General features: G+C 42.9%; 1 protein-coding gene across 4 annotated transcripts in view; it reads right to left on the bottom strand.

Moving 5' to 3' along the window:
* Nucleotides 1-24,381, bottom strand: part of LOC133482415 (endothelin-converting enzyme-like 1) — a 56,301-nt gene that overhangs the window by 11,259 nt on the left and 20,661 nt on the right. For 3 of the 4 annotated variants that reach the window (XM_061782513.1, XM_061782514.1, XM_061782512.1), the window contains exons 7-11: nt 14,455-14,677; nt 12,657-12,755; nt 12,136-12,210; nt 10,629-10,732; nt 9,823-9,881 (exon numbers count right to left, since the gene is read on the bottom strand). In XM_061782513.1, coding sequence (XP_061638497.1) covers nt 9,823-9,881; nt 10,629-10,732; nt 12,136-12,210; nt 12,657-12,755; nt 14,455-14,677 — 560 coding nt within the window. The remainder of the gene's footprint in view (nt 1-9,822; nt 9,882-10,628; nt 10,733-12,135; nt 12,211-12,656; nt 12,756-14,454; nt 14,678-24,381) is intronic. The other variant, XM_061782515.1, reaches the window with a different exon arrangement.

The raw sequence follows: 24,381 nt of genomic DNA, 5'->3' as shown, positions 1-24,381 counted from the left end.
CGGAGAGTCACTTAGCCTCTAGTAATTTGATGGCAAGAGGGAAGAAACTGTTGGAATGTCTGCTAGTTTTAGTTTGCATTGATCGATAGTGCCTACCTGAGGAAAGGAACTGGAATCAGAATCAGAATCAGAATCAGAATCATCTTTATTTGCCAAGTATGTCCAAAACACACAAGGAATTTGTCTCCGGTAGTTGGAGCCGCTCTAGTACAACAGACAGTCAATTTACAGAACACTTTGGAGACATAAAGACATTGACAAAAAACAACAACAAACAACAATTGTGCAAAAAGATGCAGAGTCCTCAGTTCGAATGGCTAATATCGCAATAGTCCGGTGCAATGACCATTGTGCAAAGGGCACTGAGACTTCAAGGAGTGTATGCGGTTTAAAGTGACGAGTACTGCGATAATCTGGGACAATGGTTGTGCAAATGTTACAGATACTCCTCAATCAGTGTGCAAATGGAGCAGATGCTACTCTGGCATGAGTGGCCACTATATGCAAGTAGTGCAGCACGGCGAGACAACTACAGTGAGTGCACGAGTAATACATAATACAGAAATGTGACAACGAACTCAAGTCAAAAAATTGCCAGCTTGTTGTAATGGAATTGTAAGTTAGCTGTTCAAGAAGTTGATTGCAAGAGGGAAGAAGCTGTTGGAATGTCTACTAGTTCTAGTTTGCATTGATCGGTAGCGCCTACCTGAGGGAAGGAGCTGGAAGAGCTGGTGACCAGGGTGGGGAGGGTCCGAGAGGATTTTGCACGCCCTTGTCTTAGTTCTGGCAGCGTGCAAGTCCTCAAGGGTGGGTAGGGGGGTACCGACAATCCTTTCAGCAGTTTTGATTGTCCGTTGCAGTCGGAGTTTGTCCTTTTTTGTAGCAGCACCAAACCAGACTGTGATGGAAGAGCACAGGACTGATTCGATGACCGCTGTGTAGAACTGTCTCAGCAGCTCCGGTGGCAGGCCATGCTTTCTCAGAAGCCGCAGGAAGTACATCCTCTGCTGGGCCTTTTTGAGGACGGAGTTGATGTTGGTCGCCCACTTCAGGTCCTTTGAGATTGTAATTCCCAGGAACTTGAAGGTCTCGACGGTTGACACAAGGCAGCTGGACAGCGTGAGGGGCAGCTGTGGCGAAGGATGCCTCCTGAAGTCCACGATCATCTCTACAGTCTTGAGCGTGTTCAGCTCCAGGTTGTGTCGGCCGCACCACAGCTCCAGCCGCTCCGCTTCCTGTCGATATGCAGACTCGTCACCGTCCTTGATGAGGCCGATGACAGTGGTGTCATCTGCAAACTTCAGGAGTTTGACAGTCGGGTTCGCTGAGGTGCAGTCGTTCGTGTAGAGAGAGAAGAGCAGCGGAGAGAGGACACAACCTTGGGGCGCCCCAGTGCTGATGCTGCGTGTGGATGAGGTGGCGTCCCCCAGCCTGACCTGCTGTGTCCTGCCCGTCAGAAAGCTGTAAATCCACTGGCAGATGGCAGGTGAGACGCTGAGCTGGAGAAGCTTGGATGAAAGGAGTTCAGGGATGATGGTGTTGAACGCTGAGCTGAAGTCCACGAACAGGATCCTCGCGTAGGTCCCTGCACTGTCGAGGTGTTCTAGGATGAAGTGCAGTCCCATGTTGACTGCATCATCCGCAGATCTGTTCGCCTGGTAGGCAAACTGCAGGGGGTCCAGCAGGGGACCTGTGACACTCTTGAGGTGGTCTAGCACAAGACGTTCAAAGGACTTCATGACCACAGATGTCAAAGCGACAGGCCTGTAGTCATTCAGACCCGAGATTGCAGGTTTCTTGGGGACTGGGATGATGGTGGAGCGTTTGAAGCAGGATGGAACTTCGCACATTTCCAGTGATCTGTTGAAGATCTGAGTGAAGACTGGCGCGAGCTGGTCCGCGCAGACTTTGAGGCAGGATGGAGACACGTGGTCCGGGCCTGCCGCTTTGTTAATCTTTTGTTGTTTGAAGATGCGTCTCACATCCTGTTCATGGATGGTTAGTGGAAGTGGGGGTAACCATGATGTGGAGGCTTCAAGAGGATTTTGCATGCTCTTGTGTTAGTTCTGGCAGCGTGCAAGTCCTCTAGTGTGGGTAAGAGGGGACCAACGATTTTTCTGGCAGTCCTGATTGTGTCATGAGCCGCCCTGCAGTACTGTGGTTGGAGCCTGGGTGGCGCTTTTCGCCATCTCGCCCTCTCTCTCTCTCCCCTCCCCGCTCTCTCTTTCTAGCACCTTCCTCGGCCACACCTGTCACCAATCAGCCCACGTTACCACGTGCATAAAAGCCTGCCAGATCCCGGAAACTGTTTTTCCTTATCCTCAGTGTTTCCTCCGGGTCCCTCGCCAAGTGGATAATGTCCACCACACTGCCAATCCATCAGCCTGCCCTCGTCACTGCCTGGCACGGATTCTCTGCCTCAACAACCCACCAGCACATCTCAAGGACCATCTACATTTCCATTTTCAATAAACTGTTCATCACAACCTCTCAGCCTCCGCCTGCTCTTGGGCCCAGTCTCCATCCGTTCGTGACAGATTGTCCGTTGCAGTCGGAGTTTGTCCTTTTTTGTGAAAGCACCAAACCAGACTGTGATGGATGAACACAGGACTGATTCGAAGATTGCTGTGTAGAACTGCCTCAACAGCTCCTGTGGCAGGCCGTGCTTCCTCAGAAGCCATCGGACGTACATCCTCTACTGGGCCTTTTTGAGGATGGAGTTGATGTTGGTCTCCCACTTCAGGTCCTGAGAGACTGTAATTCCCAGGAATTTGAAGGTTTTGACAGTTGACACAGGGCAGTTGAACAGTGTGAGGGGCAGCTGTGCCGAAGGATGCTTCCTGAAGTCCACGATAATCTCTACAGTCTTGAGCGTGTTAAACTCCAGGTTGTGTCGGCTGCACCAAAGCTCAAGCTGCTCCACCTCCTGTCGATATGCAGACTCAGCTTTGATGAGGCCAATGACTGTGGTGTCGTCTGCAAAACATCAGGCCTTTTGACAGCTGGGTGCGGTCTTTCATGAAGAGAGAGAAGAGTTGTGGAGAGAGGACACATCCTTGGGGTGCCCTGGTGCTGATGGTGCATGTGGATGAGGTGTTGTTCCCCAGCCTTACCTGTTGTGTCCTGCCCGTCATGAAACTGTGAATCCACTGGCAGATGGCAGGCGAGATGCTGAGCTGGAGAAGCTTGGGTTTGGTGATGATGGTGTTGAACGCAGAGCTGAAGTCCACAAACAGGATTCTCGTGTAGGTCCCTGCGATGTTCTAGGATGAAGTGCACTCCCATGTTGACTGCGTTTCCACAGACCTGTTTGCTCGGTAGGCAAATTGCAGGGGGTCCAGCAGACTTTGAGGCAGGATGGTGACACAAGGTCTGGGCCCACTGTTTTGCTGATCTTTTGTAGTTTGAAGACGTTTCCTGTTCATGAATGGTCAACGCAGAAGTCAGAGGTGCGATGATGTTCTGTGGTATGGCTGGGTGGATGTGGGCTGTTCAAATTGTCAGCTAGGCGTCTTTTGTTCTCCGCTTGAGGGGATGTTCGCTTGTACAACCCCAATTCAAATGAAGTTGGGACGTTGTGTGAAACATAAATAAAAAAAGAATACAATGATTTGCAAATCATGTTCAACCTAAATTTAATTTAATCCACTTCAAAGACAAGATATTTAATGTTCAAACTAATAAATGTTTTTGTTTTTAGCAAATATTCATTAACTTAGAATTTTATGGCTGCAACATGTTCCAAAAAAGCTGGGACAGGGTCATGTTTACCATTGTGTTACATCACCTTTTCTTTTAACAACATCCAATAAACGTTTGGTAACTGAGGACACTAATTGTTGAAGCTTTGTAGTTGGAATTCTTTCCCATTCTCGCTTGCTGTACAGCTTCAGCTGTTCAACAGTCCGGGGTCTCCGTTGTCGTATTTTACGCTTCATAATGCGCCACACATTTTCAATGGGAGACAGGTCTGGACTGCAGGCAGGCCAGTCTAGTACCCGCACTCTTTTACTGCGAAACCACGCTGTTGTAACACGTGCAGAATGTGGTTTGGCGTTGTCTTGCTGAAATAAGCAGGGGCGTCCATGAAAAAGACGTTGCTTGGATGGCAGCATATGTTCCTCCAAAACGTGTATATACCTTTCAGCATTAATGGTGCCTTCACAGATGTATAAGTTACCCATGCCATTGGCACTAACACAGCCCCATACCATCACAGATGCTGGCTTTTGAACTTTGCGTCCGTAACAGTCCGAGTGCTTCTTTTCCTCTTTGGCCCGGCGGACACGACGGCCACAATTTACAAAAACAATTTGAAATGTGGACTCGTTGGACCACAGAACACTTTTCCACTTTGCATCAGTCCATCTTAGATGAGCTTGGGCCCAGAGAAGCCGGCGGCATTTCTGGGTGTTGCACCTCGACAGTGCAGGGACCTACGCGAGGATCCTGTTCGTGGACTTCAGCTCAGCGTTCAACACCATCATCCCTGAACTCCTTTCATCCAAGCTTCTCCAGCTCAGCGTCTCACCTGCCATCTGCCAGTGGATTTACAGCTTTCTGACGGGCAGGACACAGCAGGTCAGGCTGGGGAAGGCCACCTCATCCACACGCAGCATCAGCACTGGGGCGCCCCAAGGTTGTGTCCTCTCTCCGCTGCTCTTCTCTCTCTACACGAACGACTGCCCCTCAGCGAACCCGACTGTCAAACTCCTGAAGTTTGCAGATGACACCACTGTCATCGGCCTCATCAAGGACGGTGACGAGTCTGCATATCGACAGGAAGCGGAGCGGCTGGAGCTGTGGTGCGGCCGACACAACCTGGAGCTGAACACGCTCAAGACTGTAGAGATGATCGTGGACTTCAGGAGGCATCCTTCTCCACAGCTGCCCCTCACGCTGTCCAGCTGCCTTGTGTCAACCGTCGAGACCTTCAAGTTCCTGGGAATTACAATCTCAAAGGACCTGAAGTGGGCGACCAACATCAACTCCGTCCTCAAAAAGGCCCAGCAGAGGATGTACTTCCTGCGGCTTCTGAGAAAGCATGGCCTGCCACCGGAGCTGCTGAGACAGTTCTACACAGCGGTCATCGAATCAGTCCTGTGTTCTTCCATCACAGTCTGGTTTGGTGCTGCTACAAAAAAGGACAAACTCCGACTGCAACGGACAATCAAAACTGCTGAAAGGGCTTGCACGCTGCCAGAACTAAGACAAGGGCGTGCAAAAATCCTCTCGGACCCTCCCCACCCTGGTCACCAGCTCTTCCAGCTCCTTCCCTCAGGTAGGCGCTACCGATCAATGCAAACTAGAACTAGTAGACATTCCAACAGCTTCTTCCCTCTTGCAATCAACTTCTTGAACAGCTAACTTACAATTCCATTACAACAAGCTGGCAATTTTTTGACTTGAGTTCGTTGTCACATTTCTGTATTATGTATTACTCGTGCACTCACTGTAGTTGTCTCGCCGTGCTGCACTATTTGCATATAGTGGCCACTCATGCCAGAGTAGCATCTGCTCCATTTGCACACTGATTGAGGAGTATCTGTAACATTTGCACAACCATTGTCCCAGATTATCGCAGTACTCGTCACTTTAAACCGCATACACTCCTTGAAGTCTCAGTGCCCTTTGCACAATGGTCATTGCACCGGACTATTGCGATATTAGCCATTCGAACTGAGGACTCTGCATCTTTTTGCACAATTGTTGTTTGTTGTTGTTTTTTGTCAATGTCTTTATGTCTCCAAAGTGTTCTGTAAATTGACTGTCTGTTGTACTAGAGCGGCTCCAACTACCGGAGACAAATTCCTTGTGTGTTTTGGACATACTTGGAAAATAAAGATGATTCTGATTCTGATTCTGATAAATGGCTTTTGCTTTGCATAGTAGAGTTTCAAGTTGCACTTAGGGATGTAGCGCCGAGCTATATATATATATATATATATATATATATATATATATATATATAAATAACTTCGTGGGTTTTCTCCGGGCACTCTGGTTTCCTCCCACATCCCAAAAACATGCATGGTAGGTTCATTGACAACTCTAAATTGCCCATAGGTGTGAATGTGAATTGTTCTTTGTTTGTATGTGCCCTGCGATTGGCTGGCAACCAGTTCAGAGTGTACCCCGCCTCCTGTCCGATGATAGCTGGTATAGGCTCCAGCTTGCCCGCGACCCTAGTGAGGAGAAGCGGCCAGAAAATGGATGGATGGATGGAATATCTTAAAACAAGTTAGTAAAAGTTAACCGTACTAAATAAATGTACAATTCATTTTCCGCTGTTTTCATTTTAGTGTTACACTCAGCTTTTCACATACAGCACAGATTATTGGTGGCAGCGCAACACTCAACAACACAAGTCATGCTTTAATTTAACTGGGATAGATGCTTCGGCATGTAGCCTGAGTACTGTACCCTCTATATTGTATTATTGCTAAAAATGGCTGATATGGTGCCACAGTTTTCCATCCATCCGTTTTCTATACCGCTTGTCATCAATGGGGTAGAGGGTAAGCTGGACCCTATTCAAACTGACTTTGGGCAAGGCACAAACTGTAGACAAACAACCATTCACGCTCACATTCACACTGATGGGCAAAAGAGACAGAGTGTTCAATTAAACTCCCATGCATCTTTTTGGAATGTGGAGTGCAGAGAAACCCCACATGAGTACAAACAGAACATGCAAACTCCACACAGGAAGTTTCGAACCACAAACCTTAGAACTCTGAGGCAATTCGGCCACCATGCAGTCCATCACCAGGTTTTAAAACTTGTAAATATTTATATTGTGACAAAAAGTAGAGAAGCAGCAGCAGTAGGTCTATCCATCCATCCATTTTCTGAGCCGCTTATCCTCACAAGGGTCGCGGGATTGCTGGAGCCTATCCCAGCTATCATCGGCAGGAGGCGGGGTACACCCTGAACTGGTTGCCAGCTAATCGCATATAAACAAACAACCATTCGCGCTCACATTCACACCTACAGGCAATTTAGAGTCTTCACTTAACCTACCATGCATGTTTTTGGGAGGCAGACGCTCTAACCAGTCGTCCACCGTGCCGCGCAGTAGGTGTAATTGTTAAATTAGATTTTAATTGCTAATTAAAAGAGGAGGAAATTAAATTGGTTGAAGCGGCTGCATTCGTAGTGAGATAAATAATGTGTGCGGGACAGGGCTAGTTTGACCCCACCTGCCCTCTACATCAGCTTACGAGAAAACCATTGATTTTTTTTTCAGTGTGGGATTTAAACCAGGAGGAGACAGCTGGCAGACAGCAAAGAAGGTGTAGCCTCCTAGTGAGCGACAAGAGTAAGGAAGGGGTGAAGGAGCGAGGTTATTTGTTCTTTGCACGGAGTTATTGCTTGTTGGTCCCTAAAGCGAGGTACACACATGCCAACAATGAGTATTTTTCCCTCTTCTGATCAAAGTCAGCAAAACCCGATTATTGGATGTCTGTGTGCAGTGTGCGGTGGTTGTGTTAAGACTCATTATTCCTCCCTAGTCGACTATCAAAAATGTTAAACCTGTTCAATATCTACAATCACAAATCCTTATGTGTGTGGTCAACATCAAGTTCGGCTGAGCCACAGACTGTGTGATTGTGATTTGAAACGGAACAATCGCCAATTCGGATGTGACCTGAACTTAGCGCTGTTGCAGGCACCTTGTGTTCAGTGTTTGTGTAACTTGTCTTCCAAGTCATTCACCACAGTAAAAATTACATTGAGTAGAGTTCGCAAATGCAATGTAGTTACCAGATAAGCTGAGCTTCTTGTTTTTTTTCTTCTACACACACGCTTTCTTCTTCTTAGTTCTTTTTGCATGGTACTGTCCTCATCTCCTTCGGCGCTATGGCCACTATAGGGATAGGGTTGCTAGGGAGTTGCAGTGAAATCGAATATGTTCGATTTCATCAGAAAACCTTTTGAGACTCCTCTCCCTACACTCACTATAGAGAAAAAGCTTAATGTTGCTTACTGTCAGAAAACTCCAAACAATTATCGTCAAAATTTATGTGAACATCTTTACTTAGGCCCACTTCATCGTATCATAATATGAGAACGATTGCCCAGAGTTTTCCTCATTATAGAGGAACGTGCCGGCGTCCATGCTCCTGAGGCTGAGCACAGAGTGCCGCCGACGAAACCTCAGGACGAAGTGATGCAGCACATTGCAAATTTTTCTTCAATTCTAATGGTTTTTTTTTATAATTCCGAGATGCCCAAGTCTGTTAATGTTTAAGTTAAAAGTGTGAACGGTTTCATCTGAATTGTGAGCTGACATTAAGGCTAAATCAATATTGTCTACATCCTTTTCTTGAATTTTGTTTTAGGAAAGAAAAGAAATGTCAATACTTTCAGGTAAAGAACTGACTTTAGATGTAGTTTTAATCCGGTCCCCAAAACGCACTAGTGTAGACTTATTGCGTGATTGTCTGGGCAACCATCCTTGCTTTCAGTTGCGTACCCCCACCACCATTTTTACCTCTGATTGGCTTTTAGTAAAATTTTACTCTACACCAGCCAGTCATCGTCACTTGTGCAATTGTCTTGTGACCCGTCATGGAGAACAAAAAAAAAAAGAAGAAAACCTGCCTCTTGGTTCAGAGGTCTCGCTGGCCTGATGAAAACTTCAGCTTCAGTTATCTATTAATTAAAGTAACACCTTGTTTTTGTTTTTTTTGCAAGAACGGTAACGCCGTTATCATGATTACAAAAATAATTAATTAGATTTCACACTGAAAATAGTAACGCAGTCAGTAACACCATTTGTTTATAATGCCATCACTCCCATCACTGTATTTCAAATAGTCGTACCAAACATTGCTGGTGATGTCATCACACGTAATGGTCTGTTTCAGGATGCCAAGTTGCTGTGTAACTATATCCCACCTTCAATGGATTCAAGAAAAGTTGGATAAATGCTGGCTATTCTGTTACAACTCTGATGTGCCAATGTAGGGGGTATCTCTGTGTACCAGAGGCTCATATGCCCTGTGATTAACAGTCGATCAATCCAGGTTGTAGTCTGCCTTTCAAAGAAAGTCAGCTGGGAGAGTCTCAGGAACAACTCAACAGGATAAGCTATAAAAATGGATGGATACCTGGATATGGCCAAAATTATTGGGATACAACTTTCGATTACCTAGTCAATTAGGCGTTGGGTTAGACGTGCTTCCACTGTCAAAGGTTGAGGTACTACTGTCTGTACAATATTATTTAATTATTAGGCTTACCGAGACATGAGACATGTTTGACAACTGCTTCCAGCTTTATGGGAATGGTTTAGGGAAACCTCTTTTCAGTTGCAGCCAGCATCACTGTGCAGATACCTGAACTACATTCATCAATTCATTTTCTGTGCCACTTATCCTCATTGGTGTTGTGGGTGAGCTGGAGCCCTATCCCAACTGACTTTGTGCAAGAGCTGGGATACACCCTAGGCTGATCGGCAGTCAATCGCAGGGCACACATAGACAAGCAACTATTCCCACTCACATTCGCACCTAAGGACAATTTCAAATTTTTTGTGGATTTTGGGAATTTGGGAGGGAGCCGAGGTAACTAGAGAAAACCACGCAAGCGTGTACATGCAAAATCTGGAGGCTGGATTCAAACACTCAACCTCTGAACTGTGAGGCAGCTGTGGTAACCACCTGCCGTGCCACCAGCCTTGAACTCACAAAATCCCACAGACATAATCCAAAATCTTGTAGAAAGTCTCCCACGAATAGGGGAAACAAAACAGTCTTGAATTTTTAGGCCATACAGACCAATATTTCTGTTCATAGAATTTGAGCAATCACTCACCCATTTGGTTCTTGTTTGGAAGATAGTAGGCATTTAGGGCCTGTGGGGGGAGAATCCACCTGTGGAGATATCAAATAAACAACCCCCACACACAGGCAGGCAGACAGACAGACACACACACACACATACACAGAAGTACTGAATAGAATACCGGAACATTCTCTCTCTCATCTCTGTAAAACCCCCTGGTGAGAAGCATTCAGTGCCTGTGATCCTACAGTCACAGCTCTCTGCACTTGAAAACAAGGACAGTTCCTCTATGCTAATCCACTTGACGCCAGACCAATCGATTGCCACCAAATTCCCCAAATGACTAACTCTGAGAGTGAGCGATGCCCTTGTTCCTGGAAGGAAAGACTGATGGCTCTGCGTGGGCTGTGCAGCGTCGAATAGGAGCGAAACACAAGAAGGAGGAGAATTTATTTATTTCTCAGTGACAAGACAGAGCGAGCGAGCAATGAAAAGTGCACTTTTTGGTGATAAAGGAGGAGTGCGTGATTCAACTCTTTAGGGTATTGAGCGTGGGCTAATGGAGCAGTTGTTCCGGGCATCTTGGAATAATAATGTGTGTCAGTGCAGAGAATCACTCAATCCAGGAGTAGCAGGCTGCTGTATTTTACAGAAATGAGCTTCATGTTTCACAGCACGTTCCTATGTCTGGCTGCTGTAGATAAGTAACTCAATGGATCTTCTCCAGCTGTGTGTGTCAATTTTAAATCTGTTTGTTTTGTCACAATGGTGCAACCACTAAGGTGTCAAACTAAAAAAGTACATCACAGAGGCAATCGCCAAGAGGGGAAACTCACACTGTCTTGTCCACTTCTTCATGAATCTTCTTGACCGACAGCTTAATGTTAAATTTGATGGTGTTGAGAATGTTCTTGAAGTAGGTTTTCTCATCCACATCAAACTGCAAAACCATTAGATATGACGACACCAATTGGTTAGTATACAGTAACTGGCAGTTAGTTCTTAATATACAGTTTGTAAAAAACACCTTTCATTTGAAAACCACAAGCTATTGACTCCAGTCCTCCTGCAGAGTTTGCTTGTTTTCCCCATGCTTGTGCCCAAATTAAAAACATGTCTATGCTATTACTAGGTTAAAAGAATAAAAAATGCCCATTTGTCTGTACGGTATGTGTCCTGTGACTGTGGCTGACCGCCAGTCCAAGAGACAGCCTGGTACTCGCCAAAAGTCAGCTGGGACAAAGTAGCCTCCAGCTCCCATGCGATCCCAATGAGTAAAAGCCGCATGGAAGCTGGATGGATATATTTTTAGCAAAGTCAATAGTGGAATATGCTGCTTGTTTTTTTATTTTTTATTTTTTTTTACCTTCAGTTAGGTACACAATGTTTAATTAAATATGTCCGCATTTATTCAAAGGGTCTCATAAAATGCACCTGTTTTAAGATGGACTCTTCAGCAATTTGTCAAATAGTAGTTAGTTACTACTGACTCTGTTGGCCATATTCGTGTGACAGTTGATACACGGAAAAGGTGGCAGAGTTGGTTGTCGCCCATGGCGTTATCAAAGTGTCCATTAGCAAGATACTGAGTCCCGCAATACCATGCCAAAATTTAAATAGGTTATCAGTGTTTTTTTTGTTTTTGTTTTTTTTTTGTAGCGTAGGATATAGTCGTAGTCAAGTAAAGTAAAGGTGCAGCATCATAATCCAATATCATGGTGGAAACAAACGGTATCTGCCTGTTAAGCACAGAAACACCAAATATTGTTGTGGATCTGGTAAAAAGCTAAAAAAATCTCATCAACAACAGCTGGATAAAGTCCATATTTTTGCAAATACGGCCATTATTGACTCCCTTATATAACTTGCTTTTCTAAAGCTTCTATTCCTCGCTCTGACCTTGCTTCCATGTGCCTTTTATCTTCTTGGGTCTCACCCAGCCACATGTGCCTCTGTTATCTGGACTGTTTCAAATTTGTGTTAGCAGATTACCTCAATATCACATTTCTGAATATTTTCTTTTCGTATCACAGATACCCAACCTCTATTATGGGAATGTTTTCTGTAGAATTTATGGCTTCTCCCATTCCCTTGGGTAGCTAACCAGTAACCCGTTCTGAGCGTAACCTAGTGTAGTGTACAGACATTGATCTTAAATGTTATTCCTGCTTGAATCAGCATACTGAATTTGAAGGGCTCATTTTTTAAAATTTTTGTTTTTTAAATTTGTACTATGTATGCTCTCTCCATTTAAAATGTCTCCCAGGATTCATGGGAATGCCTGATGGGGAAAAGAAAATGAAGTAGAAAGCAATGTTGAGGAAGTGAGAGCTTATGACTCACCCCGTATTCTCGATCTATGAGTTCAGGTTTGACCAGGAAGTCTGGGTATCCTGTCATGACCATCATGTACTTCAGCTGAGAGAGAAGAGTAGGAGGATGATGAGGGGTGAAGTATCAGTGGAAAGTGAGTAGAAAAAAGAATATGTCAATTGACATTTGTGTCTGGAGTCGGGCACACACGTCTGTGCAAGCACACACGTCACCTAATCAAGCAAACCAAGTGAAATAGGATTACAGGGAAGCTCTTTATATTCAGCACGACCCTATAAAGGGATTATAACTGCGCATTGTAAATGTATTAGAAGGGATATCTTGCTGTGCAGACCCTAAATCATCACCACAGAGAGATCCCTATTCTCAAAGTCAAGTCCTTGTCATATTCTATCACTTGGTTTCATCTACCCAGGCAATCGGTCAAATCCCCAGAAAGAAAAGAAAAAAAAAACAAAAAACAAATCCAAATCCTACACCGGCTCTGACAGGAACTTTTATGTGTGAGTTGGAGAAGTAAACTTTAAAACCTTTGCTCTGGCTGCCTCCTTGGTGGCTTCATCCATCCAGTCGAGCTCCTGCAGTCGCAGGTCCAGGGAATGCTTTATATCCTCCACCAACTCCTGCACCTGGAGGGGGATCACATTACATTTTAGGTCCCCTTAAAACATATTTTCTCACTCAACTTCTTTCCTGTAAAGGAGTAGGCTTACCACAGGAACATAATATTTTTAGCAGATGTTGACGCAGTTATGGTTCTTTGACATTAAACCACTGGTGATCATCCATCTTACTTTTTGGATGCATAAAGGATGTAATAGGCATGATTAACAAGAACTAGAGTGTCACTCAGTAGAGCAAAGACCACTGAGACAAAAGGGGAAACAAAAGTACAGATCTCTCTATTTGTGTTTATATCTGGAATACATTGTGGTGAGGTTCTGCCATCCGCGTTCTGTGCTGACAAGAATAAAGAAGTATTGTGATCCCACACACAAATGCAAAAGACGGGGATCTCTCCACGACTCTCCCAGAGCTTTAAAATGCCAAATCACAACATTTTAAGAAATGACATTTCCCGATCTGCATTTTTATCCAGATTTGTGCTGAAATTTAATGGTGTCTTGTCACCCTTCCGCACATGAAAAAATAGGTATGTAGGTTTTCCATACTCCTGTAAATGCAACAAACCCCAAAAAAAGAAAGAAATCAAAACGTCTTGCGTTTGAACTTCCTCACTTGTAAAAAGGCCATTTTAATGTTAATAATGATCACTTTTGTTGTGAGGAATGTCAGTTGCTCCATCACATCATGTATCCCCCCCCATGTTGGGTACTCGGGATGACAAAACACTCGTCTTGAAAGCTGCCTCTTGTTTACCAGCTCAAGCTCCCGAGGCTTTGTTATTCTACTTTAGGCTGTGGTAAGTGTCATCTGTCAAAGCTGCACATCACAACTGGCAGCTTTACCGAACTATGTGGGCATCAGATGCTTTAAACGTCTCATATGAAACACCTTCTTAGCCTTTTGTAATCTTTAGAAAATCATAAGGGGTTATATTTTTATGAAACTGCAATTTCCAACTATTCCAATGAGGATTTACCACGTGAGATATTAAAACAATGGTCAGTGAGGTTATATTTTCCAAACTATGTGCACAATGATTATGTGTCCAGCTTCTGGCTTTTTATGAAATAAGTTTGCAAATAGTGGTTCACCATAAATGCTGAGTTGACAGGCTAGTTACGAGACTATGGGGTCGCAGATGTCATTGGGAACTATATCCCCATGTCCTAGAATGGCCAAGAGACTGCGACAAGAAAAACAATGTGTGAGAATCAAGGTGGGAGAAAGATGGACAATAGGTGATAGAGGGCCAGAGGTGTGGGATTAGTCAGAACTGGCTCAGAGAGCATTATGATGGCCATGGATCAAATTTCCTGATTGGAGCTCAGAATCATCTGATTGTGTCAGAAGCCAGAAATAAAATGTAAGAGAGAAACACATGATATATAAATTCATGTTAAAGTTTTTTTTGTTTTCTTTGGATACAAGTATAGAATGAGCATTTTTAACAAATGTGTTTTCTGAAATGAACTTCAAAAACACATTTGAGGCCAAGGTCAGGTTTGAGATTTTCTCTTATTGCCTTGGAAAGCTGTAACGGTTTCACACTGTTCAGATTCCTCTCAAAGCCAATAGCCCTCCTTTACAACCAATCACTGGAGACTAGCTCATATTTTATGCATTGTTAATTTAACAAACGACACACAATGAAAGGTATGCATTCATTGTTCCATTCATTCACTCCCTAGCTTGCATTCTTACCTTGGCCTTGCTCTGTGAGGAGAAGTGCTGCTGGACGAAGAGTGCTCCCAGGGCCATGCCAAAGTGTTTGTTGGCCTGCGTGAGGCACAGTCTGCCCAGCTCCAGCTGCTGCTCGGTGCCATCAATCTCCCGAGAAAACTCATGGATGGTGCTTCGGAAGGCGGTTGACAGATGTTCACTTAGCGCTGCCACAATGCGCCACAGCATGTAGTTATGGAGAACCCTAAGGTAGAAGATACAGGAAGCCCACAAAGAAGATTATTATTAGATAAAGCATACAAATCATTGAAAAAGTATCTCTGTGTTTTCAAGAGCTGTTAAAATTCCATCAGTGCCTTTCTAAGCGATACTTGATCCCACTACATACAAGAGTATTATTTTGCTTTTTATATCAATGTTTTTTTAAGTCACATCTCCCCTGGAGACTACCACAGCACTTCAGGGAAGACATGGCAGCTTGAGAAAAATTAAGAAAAACAAATTGTTGGACTATATGCACGGCAATGCATGACGCATTTCTGTTGGATCGCAATGACAAGGTTCAGGGGTGGTTGAAGCTTTGTCCCCGCTTCCCTTTCCCTCCCCGCTTGGCGCCAACTGGCTCCGGCCTACCAAGCAACTGCCACCGTTGCCAACACGAAGCTCCAGTCACTCATGGGGGACTGAGAAACAATCGAGCTGTGAAAACATTGATCCTGACAGTACTACTGTACAGTATATGCTTGTCATTATTCGTTTTTTAATTGCAGCAATTATAATATTAATATTATTAATAATTCCAGTATAGAGCGAGTATAATTTGAATAGTTTTATGCTGTTGTTTTATTCTGTCAAAATGACTGCTGTGAGAAAGGTAATCAATCAACCAAGCCAATGCACTGTATTTTTTAAATATCTTAAGACTCAAACAATCTACTGAAATCCAAACTTAGGACTGTACTGCTGTTTAGAGGTGTCGCTAATATTTTACCCTCTCATGTAGCCAGGGGTGGGTAGTAACGCGTTACATTTACTCTGTTACATCTACACAAGTAACATTTTGGACAAATTGTACTTGTCAGAGTAGTTTAAATACACCATACTTTTTACTTTTACTTGAGTATTTATGTGAAGAAGAATCGATACTTTTACTCCGTTACAGTCATCTACATGCTACTCACTACTGTTTTTTTCTTATTTTGTTTTAAAATCAATTACTGCGTGCGCTATCTATTTTTTAGACTCCAACTTCGACTTCCGCATAGGGCAGCATTGTGCCAATTCAACGTGATCACTCCAATTCACCAATCAGACCGCACAAAGCAGTCATATGACCTCACACAAAGCCTTCGCGGGCCAATCAAAGTGACTCATTTTGGGGGGGGGGGGGGGGAAACCTGCCATGCGAGAATTTACTTTACAGACTCCAAAATACAACAGCTTTGTCATTCAGCTCTTATATTGTGACTGCCCAAACTTGGATATTTCAACCCACTTCTAACTTGAGAAAACACTGTGGTAAGTTGTTTTTATTGTTGTTTTGGCAGTGCATCTGGCAACATTAGCCCTATCTTAGGGTCTCTCTCTCTCTCACACACACACACACACACACACACACACACACACACACTATTAGTGAGTCTGGTCAGCAAACTGATTTTTCATTCAGTCATTTAAGTGAATAAAGCAAATATTGTTTCTGTAGGCCCCAATTCATGTGTTATTGTTTTTTGGGCATTTAAAAATAGAAATGGTGGCAGGTGTGTGTGGACTCCCATATATGTTTTTATTTTTTTATTTTTTTTATTTGAACGTTCATGCTCTGATTTTTATTTAATTTTTTTAATCTGAAGTTACTCACAAGTTACTCTTTAATTGAATAGTTTTTTTTCATTGAGTACATTTTTATTCTTAAGTTAATATTTCGAGGGCTACTTTTTTCTTTTACTCGATTGATTTTATTCTCAAGTAACAGTACTCTTACGTGAGTACAATATTTGGCTACTCTACCCACCTCTGCATGTAGCTGAATAAAGAACACAGTATTACAAGTACAATCAATTCTCAATATGATGCAATGCAATTCCAGAACATTTCAAAGTTCAACCCCAATGGTAAATATTGTTAAATGAATATCTCTTTGACAGTGCCAATGAAATTTGAGAATTAATTTTTTTGATTTAATCTTTATGTATCCACATAAGGCAACTGAGAACAGATTGTCATTTGAAACGCCGACCTGGCTGAGAACACAGAATGAGAATTGCTCATGCATTGTCTCTCATGTACCTAATGTTGTGGTGACTGAGTGTACCATGGCCTACAGATAGGACACGTCAACAAAAAGTGGTTGATAACCTGACAACAATGCCATGGAGACTATCTGGACCAAGCTTACTTTTTAGCTCTTAAAGTATCTCAAGAGTGTAAGTAGTGAGAACTGAGAGCACAAGACAAAGAATTAAAACAAATGGAGAGTGGTCAGGTTCAGTCTAGTTCAGTGTGGCAAGAAGAGGCACTAAAAGAGAAAGGGGATCATTCATTTATGCATTCAAGTTGAGTCTTCTCCCTCAGATGACAGAATGCTGGTATGCTCTTGTGCCCTACTCTGCTGGGTGCACTCCTTCAATGTGCTGTGGGGGACAGACATCCCACTCCCATTGTGAGGATTCATCTGAGGCTCAAGGCATGTTGTTATTGTTTCCTCCCCGACTTTATTTTCCCTGTGTATGACAGATATGGAATCAGAAGAAGCTGGCAACAGTACCTGAAGGCCCTGCCAATAGAGTACTTGTGTTGTGAATGTAATTGGTGGCAAAAGGTAAAGCAGGGTGGCGTTGGAGGATGGACGCTAGTAAATGATAGATTATGGGTTGCAGAGCAAATTCAACATATCTAGAATATATTCAAAACATCTAGATTGCTCAGCTGCAATTTACATTTAATTTTGTACATACAGTATACACACATTATTTGCATTGTTGAAATAATGTACTTTGACCCATTCACTGTTGGACAATGGGCCTCATTCACTAATTTTTTTCCCCTCCACATAAATGTGTTCTTATGTGCTAGTTACATTTCAAGGAGAATGTACCATTCACCAATGAAGTTTTTCTAGGAAAGAGCATGCTCTTACGGATATGTGGGGCAAGTGGTTGCACAACATAACAGTTTACTGTGTTTTCTTGAATTTGTCTACTAATAAAGGATTTTATTGAGAGTAAGAGTCTTAATGTGTAAAATTCACTGATGTTTCTTTAGCATGTTCCAAGGAGATTTCTTAGTGGAAATCATGAACTGCAGACCTTTTTGAACTTGTGTGAGTAAATCCATTTTCTTATTAATTGTAATTGCCTACCTGCTGCTCCTAATTACTCCTGAGGACTTGCACGCTGCCAGAACTAAGACAAGAGCGTGCAAAATCCTCCGCACCCCGGTCACTGGCTCTTCCAGCTCCTTCCCTCAGGTAGGCGCTACCGATCAATGCAAACTAGAACTAGCAGACATTCCAACAGCTTCTTCCCTCTTGCGATCAACTTCTAAAACACCTAACCTACAATTTCATTACAACATGCTGGCAATTGTTTGACATGAGTTTGTTGTCACATTTCTGTGGGGCCAATTATGTATTACTCGTGCACTCACTGTAGTTGTCTCGCCATGCTGCACTATTTGCATATACTGGCCACTCATGCCAGAGTAGCATCTGCTCCATTTGCACACTGATTGAGGAGTATCTGCAACATTTGCACAACCAACATTGTCCCAGATTATCGCACCACTCGTCACTTTAAACCACATACACTCCTTGAAGTCTCGGCGCCCTTTGCACAAAGGTCATTGCACCGGACTATTGCAATATTAGTGATTTGAACTGCTCTAAGTGCTAGAGGACTATGCATCTTTTTGCACAATTGTCAAAAAAATAAATAAAAATGTACCGGCATTACCAGATAACTAGCAACCCTTTACTGCTCAGTGACTGTTTTTTTTTTTTTTTGTCAATGTCTTTCTGTCTCCAAAGTGTTCTGTAAATTGACTGTCTGTTGTCGTACTAGAGCGGCTCCAACTACCGGAGACAAATTCCTTGTGTGTTTTTGGACATACTTGGCAAATAAAGATGATTCTGATTCTGATTAGATGAGGTAAACAGCCTCCCTCCTTCATTTTCTATTGTAAATTCAAATTAAAACATTTAGGTGGCCAAAGGAAAGGATCTGGATCTTGTTTGGCTTATTTCTTCCCTGCCGAACATGAAAGACAAGTATGGTATCCTGAAATGGTGAACAAGTCATGTCTACTGCCAAAACCTTTTAATTTTAAATATGTCATACAATTTTGAGGCGCCACATGAACCTTTGAGACCTCATTTAGCTTCCCAAATTTTTTATTAATTATTAAAACATTGCATACTAGGGTTAATGAACAAAATAATTATCCATCCATCCATTTTCCATACCATTTGTCCTCATTAGGGTTGCAGGTGACTTTGGGCAAAAAGCGAGGTACACCCTGAATGGGTCAGCAGCCAATCACGGAGCACATATGAACAAACAAATATTCACACTCTCATTCACACCCATGGGCAATTTAGAATCTTTAATTCACCTGACATGCATATTTTGGGAAAGTGGGAGGAAGCCATAGTACTCAGAGAAATCCCACACAGCTATGGGGAGAACATGCAACCTCAACACAAGAAAGCTGCAGGGGAGAGTCAAACCCAGAACCTCAGGACCGTGAGGCTGATGAGCTAACCACTAGGGCCCCTATGACACATCCATCCATTGATTTTTCGCACTCCTTATCCTTATGCTGCACTGATCACCAGTCAAACACAGAGAAAAGACCTCCATTTATACTATTCAATTAAACTAATACACATGGTTTTGGACTGCTGGAAGCAGTAGTACCTGGAGCATAGAAGTACAAGCTGTAAACTCGGGGCTACCTGCAGTGATAGAGCAGCCTCTATAAAACATTTTACATGAAACATCTTTTCACACCACTTTGCCTACTTTACTGCCACCTAAAAGGTCAAGGCCTCCTGCCTGATGACATGCATATGTGTCAGTGTGTACATTTGCAGTAACAGCAGATCAACTAGTGGGTCTTAATTAGGGAAGGAGTGAGGGCTCATTAGCTGAATGGATTTTAATGAGGCTAGTTAGAGAGATGAAAAGACACTGTCCTCCCATTAACTAAGGTAATGACCCTGAAGGGTAATGGGTGAGGATTGATAGCCTCCTATATTCCAAACCTGCAATAGCAAAGAATGCTACAACTGTAAAATATGTTTGTATACTGTCGTGAGATCATTTAAAACGTTACATGTTTTCAAAGTGGAAAACCACTCATCTACGCTCTGCAACTGCAAAGCCAGAAATGAAAGAGTCACAGTGTATGATTTGGAAGAGGCTTTTATCTAAAGTACCTTTGTATATCACAACTGCTTATTTTCAGTTCAGATGCGCTTTAAACATTCATTTGTGAGCGTGAGTGCTAAAATGAAGGCTGAAGCACCATAAAATCCGGCATTTGGTGAACCGTAAATTACGTTATGACTCGACTATTTTGAAATCAGGACAACACACAGAATCATGAGCTGAAAGGGCGGACACACATACGGTAACGTACATGTAAGTGCACAAATACAGTGTCAACATAAATTAGACCATACAGCACTCTCCCACCCCAAGCTTGGACCGCCATTAATTGGCAAACCATTAAAAATGACACACACTGGCGTGCCAAGCTCACCCTCACACACCCTTGAAAATGACGATGAACAGAAGGAGGAGACGGACCAGGAGCAGTGGTGAGGGGAGGAATGTGTGTGAGAGATTCTGGTGTTGTCATTATGCTTTCTCCTCCATTGGAGGCTTGCTCATCTGGCTAATGGGATCGGCTGCAGTCACCGCAGTGGCTGGAGACAGCACAGAGTAGGCTGTAAAGAGGGAAAGGAGGGCAAGTAAATTGGTCGAGTAGGACGAGATGGAGGTGTGATTGTTCTTGGGTAGATGTACATATGACTGAATGCCACGAATGTGACAAAATGAACACCGGGCACAGTGTGAGAAGTAAGGTGCCTTGTTCATTGACACTTAAGGTATTAGGGCCTACTCCTGTCCAGCAAATTGTACTTGCATCCTTTTGGTCACAGGGTGACTTCTTCTTAACCCATTGGCTATAGCTGCAGGAATGAAGGAAAGTGGTAGATTGCCATTTAAGAACTCTCCAGGAACTTTTACTGACCTTTCTGAGAAACAAACTTGATGAATGAGGCCCGCTCTTTCTCCTTCCTTTACTAAACTCAAGTGAAGTCCAGATATGAAAGGCAATACCATGTGTCACAGCTAGGGATGTCCCGATCACGGGATCAAAAATCGGGGTTGATCCCATGATTTTTAAGATGATCAAGATTGGGTGAAAAAGATAAATTTTGTGACAAATTGAAATGTCACAAAGTGGCAAAATGATCCAAAGGTACAAAGAGCTTGTCAAATGGAGCAGTAATAGCTTCATTTTATGTTACGCAATGTAACTTTTCATCATCTGCGGTCTATAATATCATCAAAAGGTTCAGAGAATCTGGAGAAATCTCTGCATGTAAGCGGCAAGGCCGAAAACCAACATTGAATGCCCGTGACCTTCGATCCCTCAGGCGGCACTGCATCAAAAACCGACATCAATGCGTAAAGGATATCACCACATGGGCTCAGGAACACTTCAGAAAACCAATGACAGTAAATACGGTTTGGCGCTACATCCGGAAGTGCAACTTGAAACTCTACTATGCAAAGCAAAATGTCACGGGTGTGTGTTCTGGTTGTTGTTTCCCCCCCGTCTCGTACACACTTGCTCCTGAGAGCATCTTCCCCACCTGTGCCTCGTTTACCCTAATTACCCCGTGCATTTAACCTCGTGTCTCATTCTTTCTGATCGCCAGTTCGTTGTACCTTGTTGTCACGTTACAGCATTCCTTGTGTCCAGGTCACCGACTCATAGTAAGACTAGACCCTGTTCTGATTTTTTACCTTGCCTCGCGTTTTTTGGATACTGTTGCCTTTTCGGATTGCCTGCCTGTGTACCGACCTCTGCTCGTATATTAAACCTCTCTTTTTTTAAACTGTCCATCTGTATTGGAGTCGTGCATTTTGGGTCCTGTCCTCTGTTCCGTTCATGACAGGTGCATTATGAAGCATAAAATACGACAACGGAGACCCCGGACTGTTGAACAGCTGAAGCTGTACATCAAGCAAGAATGGGAAAGAATTCCACCTACAAAGCTTCAACAATTAGTGTCATCAGTTCCCAAACGTTTATTGAATGTTGTTAAACGAAAAGCTGATGTAACACAGTGGTAAACATGACCCTGGCCCAGCTTTTTTGGAAAGTGTTGCAGCCATAAAATTCTAAGTTAATGATTATTTGCTAACATTGCAACAGTTCGAACATTAAATATCTTGTCTTTGTAGTGTATTCAATTAAATATAGGTCGAACATGATTTGCAAATTATTGTATTCTGTTTTTATTTATGTTTAACACAAAGTCCCAACTTCATTGCAATTGGGGTTGTAATAAATAACAATGTAAATGTATTGTTTAGCATCCACTCAAACCAATCCGCCATATCATGTTGAACTTTATATGCCATTCAATTGCATTGGTACTAATTGCGTCCTCAGGAAATAAAATGTGTAAATGCACCATACAATTACATGAAAATATTATTAAGCGTCCTGCACACCGATCTGTAATTTGCTTAGAGCTAAATTTCTACCAGTATAAATGTCATGTGGCTATTTGCTCATATTATGTTAAAAACCCACTCGTTTTATAAAATTATTATGCATTTTACTTGTAATTAAATTGCCTGAGTTGGGCCAATACACATTTTGAGTAGTACGATTTGTGTACCCTATCATCAAATTTGGAGCTAGAAAAAGATTGTGTGTGTTGGTGAATGACCCATATGGTACACACACATATATATATATATCAAAAACCGCATCATATTTTTATATATATATATATATATCTATATATATATATATATAGATATATATATATCTATATATATATAGATATATATATAGGCGGCACGGTGTCCGACTGGTTAGAGCGTCAGCCTCACAGTTCTGAGGACCCGGGTTCAATCCCCGGCCCCGCCTGTGTGGAGTTTGCATGTTCTCGCAGGTTGCATGTTCTCCCCGTGCCTGCGTGGGTTTTCTCGGGGCACTCCGGTTTCCTCCCACATCCCAAAAACATGCATTAATTGGAGACTCTAAATTGCCCGTAGGTGTGATTGTGAGTGCGAATGGTTGTTTGTTTGTATGTGCCCTGCGAATGGCTGGCAACCAGTTAAGGGTCTACCCCGCCTCCTGACAGCTGGGATAGGCCCCAGCACACCCGCGACCCTAGTGAGGAGAAGCGGCTCAGAAAATGGATGGATGGATATATATATATATACACTTATGATGTATATATCTATGTATGTATATGAACTTGAGAAATTTTGATGCATGCTGTTTTTTTTAATGCAATGTTGAATGTATCAAATTGGGAGATCCTTAAAATCAAAGCCTCGGACTCGGGTGCAAAACAATGTGATCGGGACATCTCTAGTCGTAGCTTTTAATTGCAAGCCATGTTCAATGTTCATGTTCCAACTTTGGAACATGTGAAACCAATTATGGGGATGCCCTTAAAAAGTCCATCGAGGCATGGTTGGACATGTGTGGCGTTGAAGAACTTGAGAGCCCTGACTTCAAACATGTTCAACACTCAATATACCAAAATGCTCCCCTATCCAACATCTGTGATCTCTGACTTCCTAAATGTTCTTCGGGATGACTGGACAAAATGCCCCAGAGAGTCCCAGATGGATGAGGGGTGGCGTTGGTCACCCAAGTCCATAGTTTATTTGCTCACTCACTCCCTCAACCCAAAGCCGTAAATTGATTTAAATCTTGTTGATTCTTAATCTTTCATCCACAGCTATTAGGGGTGTAAAGATTCACTCACTAAATCGATGTATCGATTTATATTTTTACGATCCAACTGCATCGATCTGCACTCGGCACGTTGGTATTCAGGATGAAAATATATTGACTTAAAAATCATTTTAAAAGGTAATCAACTGATTGTATCAAGAGTAGGAAATAAAACATTGGATTTACACACGACAGATTTAATATGGATGTGTTTGTGACTCGCCTCGGTGCATGCTGAAACCTTTCAACTAAGGGAGGTTAGCTTAGTGTGAAATGAAGAAATATCATCCTTGAATCAAATCGGCAACCACAAATTCTCATACGAATAATAACTGTACTGGAACACCTGACAGCCAGTACCTACCAGTGTGTACCTTTAGACTTTGCAGTATGTATGACACAAGCTTAGAATTATAGATAATGCAGCAGACTTTCTATGATTCATTAGCAGCAACTCCTCACCATGTTATTCAATGAAGTAATCACACCGACCATGACCCTCAACTCCCACGATGTGAAAACAGTGGGAGTGTGTATGGACATGTGTGCACTGTAAAACTGTATTTGTACAGGTGAGTTATTGTCTGTCTTTTCAGAGCATTTGGTGATTAGAAGTATAATTATGTGATCTGTAATAATTTCATTAAAGGTTCTAAGCTTTAGATTACCCTCAACTCATCATCAAATATACAATACTGAAGCTCTCATGACTGTTTGCTTAGCTGAGAGGTAAACACACCAACACGTGTATAAATGCTCACATCCATATCTGTATGTAGATCCCACTGCAATAGGACAACATCTGTCTGTCTATATAACACACAGTCCCTCCTGTGTCACAGTCATGACACAGTATAGTGGTATTTATGAACAAAATGGTGCTCATGACAAGCACGGCACTTTTGTGGAGTTCACTTTGAATACCTGTAAACTGTTGACAAAGCAGAA

This window comes from Phyllopteryx taeniolatus, chromosome 8 (genome assembly GCF_024500385.1).
Source record: "Phyllopteryx taeniolatus isolate TA_2022b chromosome 8, UOR_Ptae_1.2, whole genome shotgun sequence".
Lineage (NCBI taxonomy): Eukaryota > Metazoa > Chordata > Actinopteri > Syngnathiformes > Syngnathidae > Phyllopteryx > Phyllopteryx taeniolatus.
Note: the sequence above shows the minus strand (reverse complement) of the source record. Positions and strands in the feature narration are given on the sequence as shown.